Source organism: Hipposideros armiger, unplaced genomic scaffold (assembly GCF_001890085.2).
Source record: "Hipposideros armiger isolate ML-2016 unplaced genomic scaffold, ASM189008v1 scaffold_1139, whole genome shotgun sequence".
Classification (NCBI taxonomy): domain Eukaryota; kingdom Metazoa; phylum Chordata; class Mammalia; order Chiroptera; family Hipposideridae; genus Hipposideros; species Hipposideros armiger.
Window position 1 is genome coordinate 358,268 of NW_017732489.1, and position 15,422 is coordinate 373,689.

Genomic DNA, 15,422 nt, shown 5'->3' on the forward strand with positions numbered 1-15,422 from the left:
TGGTGGGTGACCGTGGGCCTGGTGTCCCTCCCTCATCATGGATGGTGGGTGACAGTTTCTCAGTGTTCCATCATGGACCCTGGGTGATCTGAACTTAGTGTTGTGCCTCTCTTCGTGGGTCATAGATGGTGGTGACAAGGTTGGGTTCTTAAGGCAAGCTCCCTACCCCTCCCCTGCACCCTCCTGTCTCACCTCGCACTCATAGTAGCCCAGGTCCTCCTTGCTGACTGCCCGGATCTCCAGCACCAGTAGGCCGCTGCGTGGCTCACTCAGGGTCCGGTACTTGCCGCCAGGGGTCAGTAGGACCCCATCCCTGTACCATCTGAAGCCAACTCGAGTGGTCAGGTGGGACCTTCCCAGATCCCCAGTGCACAGGCCCCCTCCCTCACTCACCCCAAAGATCCAGGTGACCTTACAGTGTCCACCCTTTTGAATGCCACTAGCCCAATGTCCTGCCTGGCAATGTCCTCCTTGCTGCAGCGAGGGCTATCAGAACGTGCAGAGTCTCCGAGATGCCCACTTCTCATCAGAAAGGCCGTGCTTCTGTGTCCAGCCCACCCTGACCCAGTGAACATGCTGCCCACCCTCGATTCACAGGGAGAAGGGGTGGTACTGGGGCAGGCCCACCCACCTTGTCTGCCCCAACCCACCTGAACTGAGGGTATGGGGTGCCTTCAATGGTGCAGGTGACCTGGGCATCCTCTCCCTCCACAGAAGGCACTGCCCAGACCTTGTTCACAAACCGTGGTGGGACTGTGGGGGCCGTAAGGGAGAGATACAGAGAATGAGAGACAGAGAGGGAGGGAGAGGGAGATAAAGAGTTGGAAAGGTAGAGAAATAGAAGGACACAGAGAGAGACAGAAAGAGAGCATCATGTAGCAAGACCCCATGCCCAATGATGAGTCCCCAGACCTGGGTCAGACACCCACACCACCTGCCAGCATCTTTCACATGCCTGCAACCCCGTGGGAGTTGTGTGTGGGGGAATGGGTCCAGGTGCCCCACACCCAGTCTCCCTCCCAGGCTCACCCTGCACCAGGATCTTGCCCAGGGTGCTGGCATTGCCAGCAGCACTGGCTGCAAAACACATGTACTGGCCAGAGTCAATGCCAGTCAGGTTGTCCAGGATGAGGGTGCATGAGCCGTCGGGGTCTTCGATGAGGATGTGGTGAGGGTCCACCTCCACTGGCTTCCCATCTGAAGACAAGGGAGGGCTGTCATGGAGGGGCCCCATGGGGACAAAAGGCTGTGCCTGCCTGGGGATCAGTCACAAGCAGTGACGGGGATGGAGCTGAAACCCAAGGGCTGGCAAAGCTGCCCGCCAGTGGTCCAGCCAGCCAAGCTGACCTGGACCCCTGGACACTTCTTTAGACCTTCGTGTGCACAGTGTGGCCTCTGGAAAGCAGGCTCTTACTTGGAGGCAAGGGCCAGGCTAGGGGCCCGAACTCCACAGAAAACATCCCGTTCTTATAACCAGACCCTGAGCCACCTTGCCAACAAGTCTGTGACCCCAGGGACCTCCAAGGCACTGACCTGCTAGCAGACACGCCTGGATACCACCTATCTCTTCAATCACCCTCGTCCGAATGCCTAACATCTCTGACTGTAATATGGTTCTTTCTGGAGCGAGGGATGGGGAGATGTGAATCTTTTCCTCCATAAATATGTAAAATTTTATAGACACACACTTTTCAACAGCTCTGCATGTGCTGGGCAAGATGGTTTAAATTACAATGGCTCATAACCAGCATCTCGACTTTTGATTCACCAGGAACCTTAATGACTTCAAAATATACAAAAAAGCGCTTCCAGCCACCACCCCCTTTCTCTGGCCCCTCTGAACTGAGTTCCAGGAAAGTTGTTCTCACTCCCACTGTCTCCAGTGCTTCCTTTCCATTGGCTCCCAAACCCACTCCCTTGGGCTTTCACCTCCCACAAAATAGCTTTTAGTAAGTCTGTCAGTGACATTATTGATCCTACTGTCAAAAAACAGTTCTCTGTGCCCTCCTGGCACTCCTATGGCCGTCCTGAGCATGACAGTGGTTCTCGGATATTGTGTAGGGAGCTGCCCGGAGATCAGGGCAGCAGAACCAAAGCCACCTGACCCCTTCCAGCCCTGAGGCACTTCTCTCTGGGGGGACAGATGGGCAGATGCACCAGAAGCCCCATAAAAGCTCAGTGCCTCCTAAAACTCGGGGTTTCTCTCTTGTGGTGCAACCCACTGCATGCAGCAACTGAGGCAGACATTGTGCTTTCCTGTGACCAGCAATCTTTGTCTCCGACTGACCAGGGTCTTGTGTGTCTATATCTGTATGGCCAGCAAGGAATCATCTCAGACCCTCAGACGGCTTCTCATTTGCAGTTCAGTGACAAGAAAGGGACACTGTCAGAGACACGATGTTCCAGAAGAGAAAGAAGGTGGCCAGTTACCAGGACGTGAGGGAGGTCCATAGGACCTGGTGGTGGATATGCTGACCAAACTGCATGGTCGGCTGGGCAGCAGCAATCTGCCCTCCAACCCCCACCCCATTGCTGCCTGTGAACTGAGAAAAACCAGAAAGGTGGTTGCAGCCTTGTGTACTAAGAAGGGGGTTCAGAGAAGGAGGTTCATAGATATTCCTGGTCATCGCTTTGGTTGACTCACTCTCTTTGGAGCTGAGATGCTATTGGTTCAGCCTCAGGTTGTCGGCTCCCCAACTGTGTGGACAGAGCTGCTGGCTTGCTTTGCAGCAAATCCACTGCCTTGATTCCTGGGCCTCCACCTGAGAACTCTGTGCTCTGCCTCTGAAGGGATCTACCCTCGACTAGTGTGTCTTGTATCCAGCTCTAGTGCCAGAGCCTCTCGGCACATGGCAGCCAGCTCCACTTAAACACACACTCCTCTCCCAGCACGCTGACTCAGGTTTTAGCTAAGACAGTCTTTGGGGTGGGGAGTGGAGACTTGACGGATTGTATGGCTGTACGTCAATTGCCTGTTACACACTCACTGACTGACCAGCTGGACTTGTCTGCCTTGCTCTCTGCTCTCTCTGCTATTTCTCCGTTCAGGGGCTGCTTTGCATATATGGCCCTCTTCCAAAACACCAACAAACACTTCAACCCATATTGGGCCATCATCAACTCCGATGGGAAGGGGCAGGAGTGGGCGAGAACTATGGGCATGAGGACGGGCACTGAGCAAGCACGCGTGCAGGGTTCTCTTGGAGACGACAGTAAAGGAGCCGGTGTATGCAGCGGGCCCAGGCGCAGGACACCTCCCTGCACAGAAAAAGCCCTACGGGAAGCCATCCGTGGCTGGCATGCCAGATTGTGGCACCTAGGTGGCATCTAGAATGCCAGTGACAGGATGAGGAGAGGTGGGCCACAGGGCCATATGTTCTGACAGGTGGGCCTGCCTCCTTGGAAACCTTGTTCAGCTCTCATGGAGAGAGGCTGGACGTGTTACCACTGCCCAGGCCACTGAACGCCCTGCTAAGTGGACACCCCCATAAAAAGGTCAACATTGTGCAAGTTAAGCCCCAGGCAGCCGAGGGGAACAGAGCCCCAGAGCATGCTGTGATGTGGCTGTTAATGTGAGGGGTCCCAGAACAGAAATAGCTGTGGCAGTGACGGTCATGCTACCTGGCTTAGGGTTTGAGCAAGCCCAAAACACCATTTGTCACTGAGCCCGGAAGTGCGTCTTGTTCCATCCCTGAATCCTGGCCCCTTCCTCCTCCTCCACCTGGCCTCCACTGCTTTAAGAAAAAAATTATCAGGGATTGACGTTAGTTTCCCTGTGCCAGAGGGACTTCCTGTCTGATATGCCAGGGACCTCAGGCAGGAGGACACAGACCTTCACGGGTCTGCGGGATCCAGGCACCTGGGTTGCACCGATGGAATCTCCACAAGGCTCCCGGTGAGAAGAAAGATAATGTCACCTTGGGGCCAAGTGAGGGGACCATGTGGCTCCTACCACTCGGCCCTGATGCTTGCCGTGTTTGGAATTTTTGCCCCACATGTGGGGAGGTAGCCGTGGAGCATGTAACCGGCCCAGCCCAGCAGCCTGTGCCTTCCCAGGTTGGCGTTCAGAACCCCATGGGGAGAAGAGAGTTCTAGGCTTCTGGATGACATGAAGGGAGCTGGGGTGACAGGAAAGGCTATGTCCCAACTCAACAGCCCAGCACAGACAGAGAAGTGGATTATCACTAGCCCAATCCAGTCTTTGCTCTTGTGGCTCCAGCTGGTGTAGACAGGGTAGCTGTAACGGGTCCACTGTGCATTCAGGCGGTGAGGTCTCTAATGCACACCTCCAGTGCCCTCTGCTCCCTGCTGGGGGGGTGGGTCAGCACTTGGCCCTCTGTCGCTGACACTCAGCTCCTGCTGTATGACATTTTGCCGGCTGGCAAGTCTGACTGCTGCCCGATGCTGCTCTTCCTGGCCAAGGTCGTTAGGTGCTCACTGACCTTGAGCTGTTGTGAATGACCTGGCTGTTTGGTTTGCCACTTAACAATCTATAGATGGGCTGATGGAAGACACCCCCCCCCACTGTGGGGCTATGAGGCACATCGCATGGGGTGAACCCCTGTCCTGGTGGGTCAGTGCCTCCTGGAGCTTTCTGTGGTATTTCCAACCATGACGCTGATTTGGGTCAGTCAGGGACCAGCTCTGGCCACACCCCATGGCCTAGTGTGCCACGTGGACCACCTGCAGTTTGACCCGTGTCAACACGAGCTGATTGTGCAGCTACCACTTGCCTCCTCTACTCACTGGACACAGCTGTCCCAGAGGGGTCATCCCTTCCAGGGTCTCACCAGGTAACAGACAGGGTGAAAAAGACCAAGGACTGTCCAGCGCAGTTGGAAACCTGGGCTCTTGTCCTGACTGCCTGGGCAAGCTGTGTCCTTCTTTCCCCTTGGATACGGCCAGCTGGCCGGCACATGCTTTTGGGGACAGCCTGGCAGAAAGGGAGGACCCGAGGGGTGCAGAGTCACTTCTGGATGATTTTTATGAATGGGGTCCCTCTGGGCCTGCCCATCAGGCAAAAGGTCTGGGTGAGAAGGGATGGCGGGAAGGATGAACTTCACGGCTTCTGTGCAAAGCAAGGCAGCTGGGAAGGGACCACTGTGGACCCCAGAACGTGAGCCAGCGGGCTTCCCTCCAGAAAGAAGACCCCGGCAGCTCTCTTTAGCTGCCACTGGGAACCAGATGTTATATCCAGTGGCTCTGCCATGTAGCTATGACCATGGGCCATAGGAATGGCCCCTCCTGCGTGTCCCAGCAAAATGCCCCTGCATGTCTTCTTCAGACCCATCCTTAGTCCTTCGAGGATAAACAAATGCCCCTGGCTGGCTGTGGACAAGCAGGACAGCAAGGACTGATAGCCCTGGGACGGTTCCTCTAAAACCAGGACTAAATTCGGTTATTCACACTGAACTAGGGACTCATAGGCCTATCTGTTAGTCCAGGTGCAGCTTACCTGCCAACCCGGATGAGGCCTACCTGCCAGCCCAGGTGACCCCTGATAAGGGTATTCTAATTTACCTAGGGGCCTGAACCACAGCAAATGGTCTACGCTAGACTGTGATTTAACATGGGGGCTTTGGGTCACATGGCATCAGGTTGACCTCTGGAGGGGTTGTGACAGGTCAGCTATGCAGTGGTCAGCCATGACAATGTGGATGTCCCCCAACAGAAACCCTGGAAACTAAAGCTTGGTGAGAGTCCCTGGTTGGCCACTCTCTGTGTGTTGTCACACATCAAAGCTAGGAGAACAGGCACCATCTGCACAACTCCACACCTTCACCCCACCTGGACCCCGCCCCTTGCACTTCTTCCTTCTCACTCACTAAACTGGAACAATGACTGGAATTGCTCTGCTGAGTTCTGAGTCCCTTCAGTGAATCATGGAACCTAAAGGTGTTTGTGGGACTCCCAACCTTGGTGTTAGAGTGAGGGTGTCCCTGGGGATCCCCGAACTCTGCAGCTCCCATCACACTCAGAACAAATCCGAGACCCCACCGCAGCTCTCATTCCCTGCTGTGCCCGTACTGGCGCCCCCTCTACCCAGACTCCTGGCTGCCCCTAGGAGCCTTCCAACATGTCTGCCAGGCTGCTTGTTATTTTTCTGGCTGGCGACCTTGCTCCCAATTTCACATTACTTGTTTGTCTCTCTGCTCTCCCCTGTCCCACCTCGTGTGCCCTGGCTAGTCTGTCTTTGATTTGGGAGTGGGCAACTGGGGCAGGAAGCCTGTCCCTTATGCCCGGTCTCTGACCAGGACCTACCCAGCCTGTGGTGAGGCCAGCAGCCCTGGGCCCAGGGGCCTACCTTTGTACCAGCTGACGATGGGCTTGGGCATGCCTGTCACACGGCAGGCCAGCTTGACTGTTTCACCCAGTTCGGCTGTGCAGTCAGCCAGCTCTTCCTCGAAATCTGGGGGGCCTGGGAACACACATATACACCCAGGTCCTGAGTGCTTACCTGTGCCCTCAGTGCACCCCTGGCAGGTTCAGAAGCCTGACTGAGGGCATGGTTGCTATGGATACCGCCCCTTGCAATGTTGGAGGCAGGTTGGGAGTTACTGGGGGGTGGCAGGAAGTGTGGAGAGTAGGGTGTGTTGAAAAGGGAGCCTTGCTCCTATTCCAGGTGGGGAAGCAGACCCTTCACACCCCGAACCCAGTCTGGGTATCTGCCCGGTGATGGGGACCCCTAAGTGAACCCCAAGGTCCCAAGGACTGTGGTCAGGACCATCCCAGAACCCCAGCTCAGCCCAACAAAAGGCTGAACTGACAGGGGAGAGCGAGCCATCTGCCCCAGGAGGCAGCCTTTTCCCTGGTGGCTGCCCAGGTAGGGGCAGGGGCCTGGGCGCCCCCAAGCCAGATGGCCAAGCTAAAAGGTTCAGTTCTTATTTCTGGCCTTGCCGCCAAGACCTGGCACTCACGCCAGACGGGCAGGGCCAGGCGCTGCTGGATGCCACAGATCTCCTTCACCCAGGCATTCTTGGTGATGACGGTCCGTGCCTGCAGCAGGTACTTGCGCACTGAGTCCTCCCGCTCATGCCATACCTCGAAGGCACGGTCATCGCCCTCCACCTGCTCGTTCAGGTCAATGCTACTCAGCTGTGGGGGGAGGACAAGGGCTGACCGTCCAGCATGCGGCCAGAAGAGCAGCCTAGGCCTCCTCCTGCCCATTGCCCTGCAGGCCCCTCTGCCCACGAGTGCCCAGCCAGCACCTGCATACCTTCATCATGTTCCGGAACACATAGCTGAAGGTGTCGGTGCGCGAGTCCCGCCTGGGCTTGCAGACCACAAGGTGGTGTCGGAACAGGAAGACGTGGCGGTGGTGGCCCCTCCAGGGCATGCGTGCACCTGGAGCTCCCTCCCACACGATGAAGTGGCCCTGGGGGAGCAGTGGGTCACGGTCAGTCTGGGAAGCAGCTGCCACAGCCCCACGGCCCACCCTGCATGGTGCCCCCCAGACCTGGCGGATGGGCTCGCCCAGGGCCTCCAGGGTGCCCGGGTAGTTTTCCATGAGTGACACATGCAGCTGGTTCTCGGCGCGCTGTGGCAGGGCCGACACCACTGCATAGGCCTGCTCCAGCAGCGCGCAGTTCTGCCGGTTCCGCGCCTTGTTGCGGATCAGCTCCTGGGGAGACAGTGGGTCAGGGTATGCCCGCTGGCCATGGGATGAGGGGCAAGGTGTGAGGGGCGGCTGCTGACCTTGATCAGGGACTGGTACTGCTGGACTCGCTGCACTGGCTGCTCCAAGAAGTGCTGTAGCGGTGGCGGGGGTGGCTGTGAGGGATTGGCGGCTGACAGCACCTCCTCTGTGTATTTCTGAGGGAACAGAGGGCTGGGTTTCAGGGCTGGAGGACAAGGCCCTCGGATGGATGGCCCATGTCACCCAGAGCCTGAGAGCATGCACACAGCCCTTACTCTCTGGGTGGGCCTCACCCCCACCCCAGTGATGGCGGGTCACTGATGGATGAGCGGAGCTTCAGGGCCTCTGCCTGCTTTTTTCACTGAGCCAGGGCCCAGGGGCCTGAGCAGGCTATGGGGGGTTGGGCAGGGTCAGGGGAGACGACCTTAGAGATGGGAGCCAGTGCTGGCCGGGGGACAGGGGCACCTTGTAGAACTCCTGAACGGCTGTGCTGACCACCACCGACTCAGCCTGCACTCGGCCCACCAGGAACTCCAGATACTTCTCGAAGGCCACCTGGTTCTTGATGAAGCACATGGCCACATCGTCATCTGTGTCGCAGCTCTGTAGCTCCTGTAGGAAGCTGCCATGGAGTGAAGGTCGGTCAGGTGAAGGCTAGCATCAGGACCCTGCCCACGACCCACAATCCAGCCCTCCAGTTTGGAAGGAAACAGGTTCCTGCCAGGGCCTGGTCCCAGTGTCTCCTGGGGAGTGAGAAGGGAGTGTGCTGGGCTGTGGGGGCACGCATGTGTGATGTTTGAGGGTATGCACATGTGTGTAGACACATGCATGTATGTATGTGTGTATGTATGCAAGGGAATGCATGTACATTTGGGCATGCACGTGTAGGCTTGTGTGCACAAGTACACAGGCACACATGTATGTGGGTGTGTATGTGTGCACAGGTACATGTGTGCCCATGTACCCACACATGTAAGGGTATGCACATGTGTGCATGTGCCCATGGACATGGGCTGCAGCAGGTGGGAGCACTGCAGGCACTTCCATGGGTAAGCCAGGTGCACATGCCTGTTTCTGGGGACAGGTGTATCCTCGTACAGGGTGTGGTGTGCCAACAGGTAAGTCAAGTCAGCACCCCTGAGACCCAGCCTTGGGAGTACACACACGTGTGTGAGTGTGTGCAGTGTGTGGTGTGTGTCCGTGCACACACACCTGGGGAGCAGCCTGGAGGCCCGCCTGTCCACCCACCTGTTGTGGAAGTTGCTGAGGTCCTGCACGTTGCGGAAGATGACAGCCTTCTGGCTGGTCACCGCAGTGGGCGCGTGGGGACAGCAGTCCAGGTGCTGCATGTGGTGGCCTTGCAGGAACTGCAGGCTGCTAACGAAGGCCTGCTCGGAGCTCAGCAGCTCCTGGATGACAGAGCTGGGGGCAGAGCATGAGGGGCTAGTAGTTCAGCTGCTGAGTGGGCACCTCCTCTTGTGTGCAGCCTGGGGCCAGGGAGATGGTGGAGAAGGGCACCCCCACAAGGCCACCCTACTGCACGAAATTGTCAGGCAAAGACCCCAACTACCCTGCAGTCCCAGCCAGTGGCGCCTCACCTCAGCCGCGCCTTGTACTCATCCTCGGACACAGCCTCCCTGGGAAACTCAGGGGCCTCGGCGGGGCCCCATTCGGGCGACAGCTGATGAGGAACAGAGAGGGTTTTAGGTGGCCTGGGTGCTAGCCCAGCTCTGTGGGGGTCAGGCTCCTGTCCTCATGGGGGGACAATCCCAGGATACCACCCCCTGGCCATCCAGGTACCTTGAGTCTTTTGTCCAGGTAGGCAGGTGACACCCAGCCCTGCCGCGAGGGGCTGGACTTGGTGGGCTTGGTACGCACAAGCCAGCGAAGTGGGTGGGCCGAGTCCAGCACCTCCACGTACTGGCCCTCCCGCAGGGAGATGGCATCCTGTTCGGCCCCCAGGGGCAGGTAGTCGGCCGTGACCACGTAGATGTCAAAGATCTGGGGGAGGGAATCTGAGTCAGACCCAGAGAGGGACCAGCGAGGCCACCCAAGGCCCCAAGCCACAAGGCCCCCGGTATTAGTGGAGAGGAAGAAACCATCCTGACATTCTGTGAAGTTCTAGAACAGGCACAACCAATCTCTGCTGATGGAAACCTTACTGGGGGTGCTGGGTGGGGCCATCCCGGAGGGGCAAGGGGGAGCCTGGGTCATGGTGGTGATGCTGGCTGCTCAGATGTGCACCCTCAGCCTCCTCCACCCTGCCACCCAAGGGCCCCCATTTTCCACACCATCCTCCCAGCTCCTGTTCCTCCCTGCGGGCTCCAGCCTTCCCCCTCCCCCGCCCCTTCATCCCCCGTCCCTTCCTCCCCCGACACATACCTCTCCCCGGGAATCCCCGTCCTCTGACTCTGAGGATGACTCCTGGACACTGGAGGAGGGGCGTGAGCGGCCATGCCGGGGGGACGCAGATGGGGTCTTGGACTCCTCGTCACTGTCACCTCCGGGCACCTGCAACTTGGCTGGAGGCACAGGGATTGTGACACTGGGAAGGGCCAGCTCCTCTCCTGTGTCCCTCCCCTTGGGTTTCCAGGGTGCAGGCGGGAAGGGCCCTGACCCTGGGCACTGTCCCCCCAAACCCCACCCAGGATCTCGCTCTGGGCTGGCCCCTCACCCTGCGTGATCTTGGCTGACACCATCTCTGTGATCTGTGAGGTCAGCTTCTGCAGGAACTCCTCCGTGCCCACCTCAGCCAGGGACAGGTGGCCACGGGCCTCAGCTGCCAGGGGCTCTCCTGGGGGCCAGACCCTAGCTCAGCCAGCGTGCACTACAGACGAGCCACAGCTCGGGGTTCAGGGGAGATGGGGACACACAGGCTCAGGGTTATGCTGCAGGAAGCAGAGAGGGCTGACCAGGATGAGAAGCCTTAATGGCTCATGGCTCTCAGCCAAGGGGTGACCAAGGGGCCACAAACGGAGGGAAGCAGGTCCTGAACAGAGGGGCAGAGGGCAGTCAGGGGACAGCAGATGGCCAGCATGGCTGCAGGGTGCTGGGCCAGGGTAGCTGAGGGCTGAGATGGGTAGAGGCCAGGGTGGAGGAAGAGCTTACAGTCGTTGGGGCCCCCAACAGGGTTTGTGCCTCTTCCATTCACATTGGCTATTTGGCAGCTGGTCTGGGAAGGGGCTTGGGGGTGGCACAGGGAGCTCAATCAGGCAGTGGGAGATGAGGGAGGGATCTGGACACTTAAGGCAGGGGGCAGGACCCAAGTTATCTCCCGGGGGTGCAGAGCAGAGCCCCAGCGGCTGGGATTAAGGGTGAATGAAGGCTGACTGGGAGTGGGGGGGTATGCAGGGAACAAGAGTAGATATAGGTCAGCTGAGAAGTGACCTGAAGGTGGGCGATGGGCACAGCAGATGCTTGACTGTCTCCTCTCTACTTCTGTGCAGACTCAATATATTCAATAAAAATAGTTAAAAATACGCCGAGGTGCCGGGATACCCCATGCAAGTGGCCAGAAAGGAGCTGGGCAAGTGGGGCCCTCACCCCAACCCTGACTTGGCAGCTGCCTGCCCCATGCCAGGGTGTCCACACAGCCTGCTGGACATGAGCGTTGAGCCAAGTTCTGGTCGGCCCTGAAACCAACTGGGGCTTAGAATCTGGCCCGTGGGAGGGCGTGTGGGGAGCCCTGGCCCACAGCTGGGTGAGGGGGCATTCTGGGTCACCTGGGGCCAGGCAGCCTCATCCACACCCCACCCCACACTGGGATTCAGCCGCTCCTCCTGGAGCAGACGTGCATCTGCCCAGCCTGTACCTTTCCTCTGCCCGGCAAGGTCGGCGAAACCTGCAGGTTCTGGCATCTGTGTAGATGTGGCTTGGGTCCTAAAGGGGGCAGGGGTCTCCTGAGGGACTGGAATGGACCTACCACCTGCACCCTTGGACAGGAAGAGGGTGAGGAAACTTCTGACAGAAAGAGGGTCTGGGAACAGTGGGCCGGGTGCCAGTCAGGCCCCAGGGAGCCCTCACTTTTATAATGGGGAAACAGGCGCAGAGAGACAAGGGCTAGCATGAGCCACACTGCCAAGGGGCAGAGCCAGGCTGCGGTCCAGGACAAGGCTCCAGCAGTAGCGCTGTCCCTCCGAGGGCCAGGACCCCTATGCTACCCCTTATCCCCATCACAAGCTCTGGCACAGCCCCTAACTCACCCCTGCAGGAAGGTGGAAATGAGGGCCTCCTTCATCCCAGTCAGTTCCCCTGCTGTCCCCACCTCCTTGGGCACTGTCAAGAGAACAGGTAACCAGCAGGATGACACCCAACTGCTGAGCTGATTCTGGTGGGCACCCTGCCTAGGATGTCTGGGCCACCCCTACTACAGGCCTTTTGCTTGTCCGTTCAGAGCCCCGAGGAAGGGCTGCATGGGGCATCCCAACTCGGCCCACAGCCAGCCCGCCAGTGGTGGGGACAGGAACAGGTCTGCACTTGATGCACCAGCCCATGGAGGGGCTGAGCAGGGCCCAGGAAGAGACCGTTCATGGAGTCAGGGGGGTGCTAGAGGGTCTCAGCCTGCTGAGCAGAGCACACTGGGCATGGGGGGAGCTGGCCTCTGGGGCCTGTGCTCGGGTAGAGCAGATGGGAGAGAGGTCTGGGCAGGGTCCCAGTAAGGGGGTGCGTGTCCCCAGAAGGAGGCCTGGCCTCCTCCCATGCCCACCAGGCCACTCATGCCCACTCACGGCCAGAGACGTGCAGGCTGGCAGAACAGAGGGCCTGGCCAGCAGCATTGGAAGCGATGCAAGTATAGGTGCCCTGGTGCTGTCGGCCCACATCCAGCAGGACCAAGCTGTGCTGCTGGGCTGAGCTGGCCACCGTGTAGCCCGGTGTGTCCCGGCAGATCCACAGTACCTGCTCCGCCTCCTCCCTCAGCCAGTGCACAGCTGGGGTGGGGAGACCTGGGGCAAGAGCGGATGATGGACAGTCAGCCCCATACTGAGAAGGGGGCTCTGCCTCATCTTCTCTAGAGGTCCTGAGTGGGGGAGGGGCTGCTTTAAGCCTCCCTGGTGGGGGAGGGTCCTAAGTGGGGATGGGGATGCTCTGAGCCTGGGGGCGGGGGGCGGTCCTAAGTGGAGGAGGGGCTGCTCTGAGCCTCCCTGGAGGTGGGTCCTGAGTGGGAGAGGGGCTGCTCTGGGAGTCCTGATTGTGGAGCAGGATGCCCTACCTTCGACCTTCACAGAGAAAGTGATGCTGGAGCCCTTCTTCACCTTCTTGGAGGTGAACTTCTCCAGGAATCGGGGTGGCACTAGCTTCTGCACATCTGGGGATACACAGGTGGCTGCTGGTGATTCATGGATAGCAACAGCCCTGTGTGGTGGGTGGGCTCTGCCCCTCCTCCTAGGTTCCCACCCCAACCTGGCTGGGTGGCCTCCCTGAAGCCTGTGCCCTGCACCCCTCCCTCTCTCCCTCCACTGGATGGGCATCCCCACACCACCCCGCTGGGCATCCTGCTTTCTCCCTGCCAGTCTGGGCTTCGCTCACCTGCTGCTGGGCTTGGCTCACCTGCTGCCGGCTTCTCTTCTGAGTCATTGGGGCCTGAAAGGCAGGGAAGTCAGACCTACAGGAAGAAGGTGCCTCCCGCCTGGACCTGGGAGCCTGCTCCCAGAGTGGGGGTACCAAGGTTGGCCCGCTCACTTCTACACCCAGAACTTTCTGGAACCAGGGCAGGTATCTGCCCACCCACTACGCTTCTACACAGGGGGCAATGACCACAGGCTCAGCCCAGGCCTGTCAACGTCAGCCCCCACCACTCACCTCGAACCAGCAGCCAAGCAGATGAGTAGGCGGCACCCACGGCATTGCTGACATAGGCTGAGTACTGGCCGGCGTCCTCGCTGGTGACTGAGAGGATCTCCAGGGTGTGCAGCGTCTTCTTGTCCACCATACGGATGTGCGCAGAAGCTGCCAGGGGCTGCCCATCTTTGAACCAGTAGAGGCGGGGTGCCGGGTAGCCTGGAGACGCAGGGGGAGTGGTCAGCACAGAGCCACTGCCCAGTGGGCACCATGCCTTCCACATGGCCCAGAGAAGGGATCCCTGGAGATCCCTGGGCCATGGTGACTGCCTGACCTCTGCTGGCAGGAGGCAGTGCCTGGCCCTCCAGCCCTCTCCCCCTCACCTTTCACCTTGAGCTGGAACTTGGCCAGGCGCATGCCCAGAGCCACCTGGAGGTCTTTCAGCTCCTCCACCACCTGGGGCAGCTGCCCCTCCTCTGACGTAGACTCTGCGCCCTCCTGCTCACGACTGGCAGGGAACAGAGAGGGGTAGTGTGATATGACCGGGTGAGGGGTCCAAGGCAGGGGTGGGGTCAGGCTTGGATGGCTTCTGAGGCCTCCTGTTAACATGCTGGACAGAGCCCGTGTGGTCTGGGTGAAGCCTCCAAGACAGAGATTCTGTCAGTTCAAGTTGGCACAGCTATCCCCCACTGCAGGGCCTGGGACTGTCAGCCTGCTGGGCACTGCCCGTCCCTGCATGGTTCCCACCTGGACAGGTAGCCTTGGGCGCTGAAGTAGGACGAGGTCTCCGTGGCATCCGCGGCAGTGTCATAGTCGGTGCTGGTCACTGGGGATGAAGGGTGCAGCTGGAGCCAGGCCCAAGGCCCCTTTTCCCTGGGCACAGCCCCACCCCAGAGGCCACCTGGCTCTCACTGCACAGTTGAACCTGGGAGCAACTTATCCTCCTGGCTCAGAAGTCACAGGGACACAGCTACTCTGGGGCCCCTCCCCTCCCCTAGGCTGTTACTAACTACAAGGCCCAACAAATTATAAACACAGGATGTCTGTGGGCTTCATAAATGGCAGGCAAGGACAGTAGCATCATCTTCCAGTTCCATCCACTAGGGAATGGCAATGATGTATCTGGGCCTCAAAACCAACAGCTGGGGGATTCCACTTGTAGCTACAGTGGAGTAACAGGGACTGAATCGCCCTCTGCTATGGACTGGATGTTTGTGCATTCCCCAAATTCATATGTTGAAACCTAACCCCAAGGTGATGGTGTTTGAAGGTGGAACCTTTGGGAGGTGATTAGGTCATGAAGATGGGGGCCCTCATTAAAGGGGTTAGTGCCCTAATGAAAAGGACCCCACAGAGCTACTTCCACCGTGTGAAGACATAGCGAGAAGGGCATTGTCTGCTACTCCAAAGGACCAAACCGTGCTGGCACCCTGACCTCAGACTTCCAACCTCCAAAACTAAGAAATACATTCCTGTTGTTCATAAGTCACCCAGTCTGTGGTACTTTGTTGTAGTAGCCCAAACTAAGATACCCTCCCACCTGAAACAACCAAAACAAACAAAATACATGAAACAATGGTTGTGATGTTGTGATTTATAGTAAGAAATATGTATTTGGTCCTTATACTGTTCCTGACACAGAGGTCCTAAAACCCTTGGAATTTCCTGTGATGAGGATAATGGTGTCTTGATATTCATAACATGAACCCCTGTCAACCACCCCTGAGTTTATTTATGTGAATGAGGTGATTTTGGAAAGTCCCTAAGCATGGGGGCTGGTTTCCAAGGGAACCAACCATATGATTAGAGGGTCGGAACTTTCAGTCCCTCTGGGGAAGGGAGAGGGACTGGAGGTTGAATTAATCACCAATGGCCAGTGATTTAATTAGTCGTGCCTGTGTAATGAAGCTTCCATAAACACGCAAAAGGACAGGGGTTCGGAGAGCCTGTGGGTTGGTGAATACGTGGAGATACTGAGAGAGTGGTGGGCTCAGGGAGGGCATGGAAG

The 15,422-nt window shown here is 58.3% G+C and overlaps 1 protein-coding gene across 1 annotated transcript in view; it reads right to left on the minus strand.

Moving 5' to 3' along the window:
• Positions 1-15,422, minus strand: part of LOC109376497 (obscurin) — a gene marked incomplete at its 5' end in the record, with an annotated part of 89,056 nt that overhangs the window by 24,035 nt on the left and 49,599 nt on the right. The window contains 22 exons of the mRNA XM_019632423.1: positions 193-322; positions 651-753; positions 1,030-1,197; positions 6,305-6,418; positions 6,918-7,095; positions 7,217-7,375; positions 7,457-7,621; positions 7,696-7,812; positions 8,102-8,258; positions 8,885-9,058; positions 9,235-9,317; positions 9,437-9,637; positions 10,019-10,158; positions 10,311-10,430; positions 11,448-11,515; positions 11,839-11,911; positions 12,364-12,579; positions 12,846-12,941; positions 13,184-13,216; positions 13,436-13,633; positions 13,798-13,922; positions 14,162-14,240. Of these exons, the coding sequence (XP_019487968.1) occupies positions 193-322; positions 651-753; positions 1,030-1,197; positions 6,305-6,418; positions 6,918-7,095; positions 7,217-7,375; positions 7,457-7,621; positions 7,696-7,812; positions 8,102-8,258; positions 8,885-9,058; positions 9,235-9,317; positions 9,437-9,637; positions 10,019-10,158; positions 10,311-10,430; positions 11,448-11,515; positions 11,839-11,911; positions 12,364-12,579; positions 12,846-12,941; positions 13,184-13,216; positions 13,436-13,633; positions 13,798-13,922; positions 14,162-14,240 (2,897 nt within the window). The remainder of the gene's footprint in view (positions 1-192; positions 323-650; positions 754-1,029; positions 1,198-6,304; positions 6,419-6,917; positions 7,096-7,216; positions 7,376-7,456; positions 7,622-7,695; positions 7,813-8,101; positions 8,259-8,884; positions 9,059-9,234; positions 9,318-9,436; positions 9,638-10,018; positions 10,159-10,310; positions 10,431-11,447; positions 11,516-11,838; positions 11,912-12,363; positions 12,580-12,845; positions 12,942-13,183; positions 13,217-13,435; positions 13,634-13,797; positions 13,923-14,161; positions 14,241-15,422) is intronic.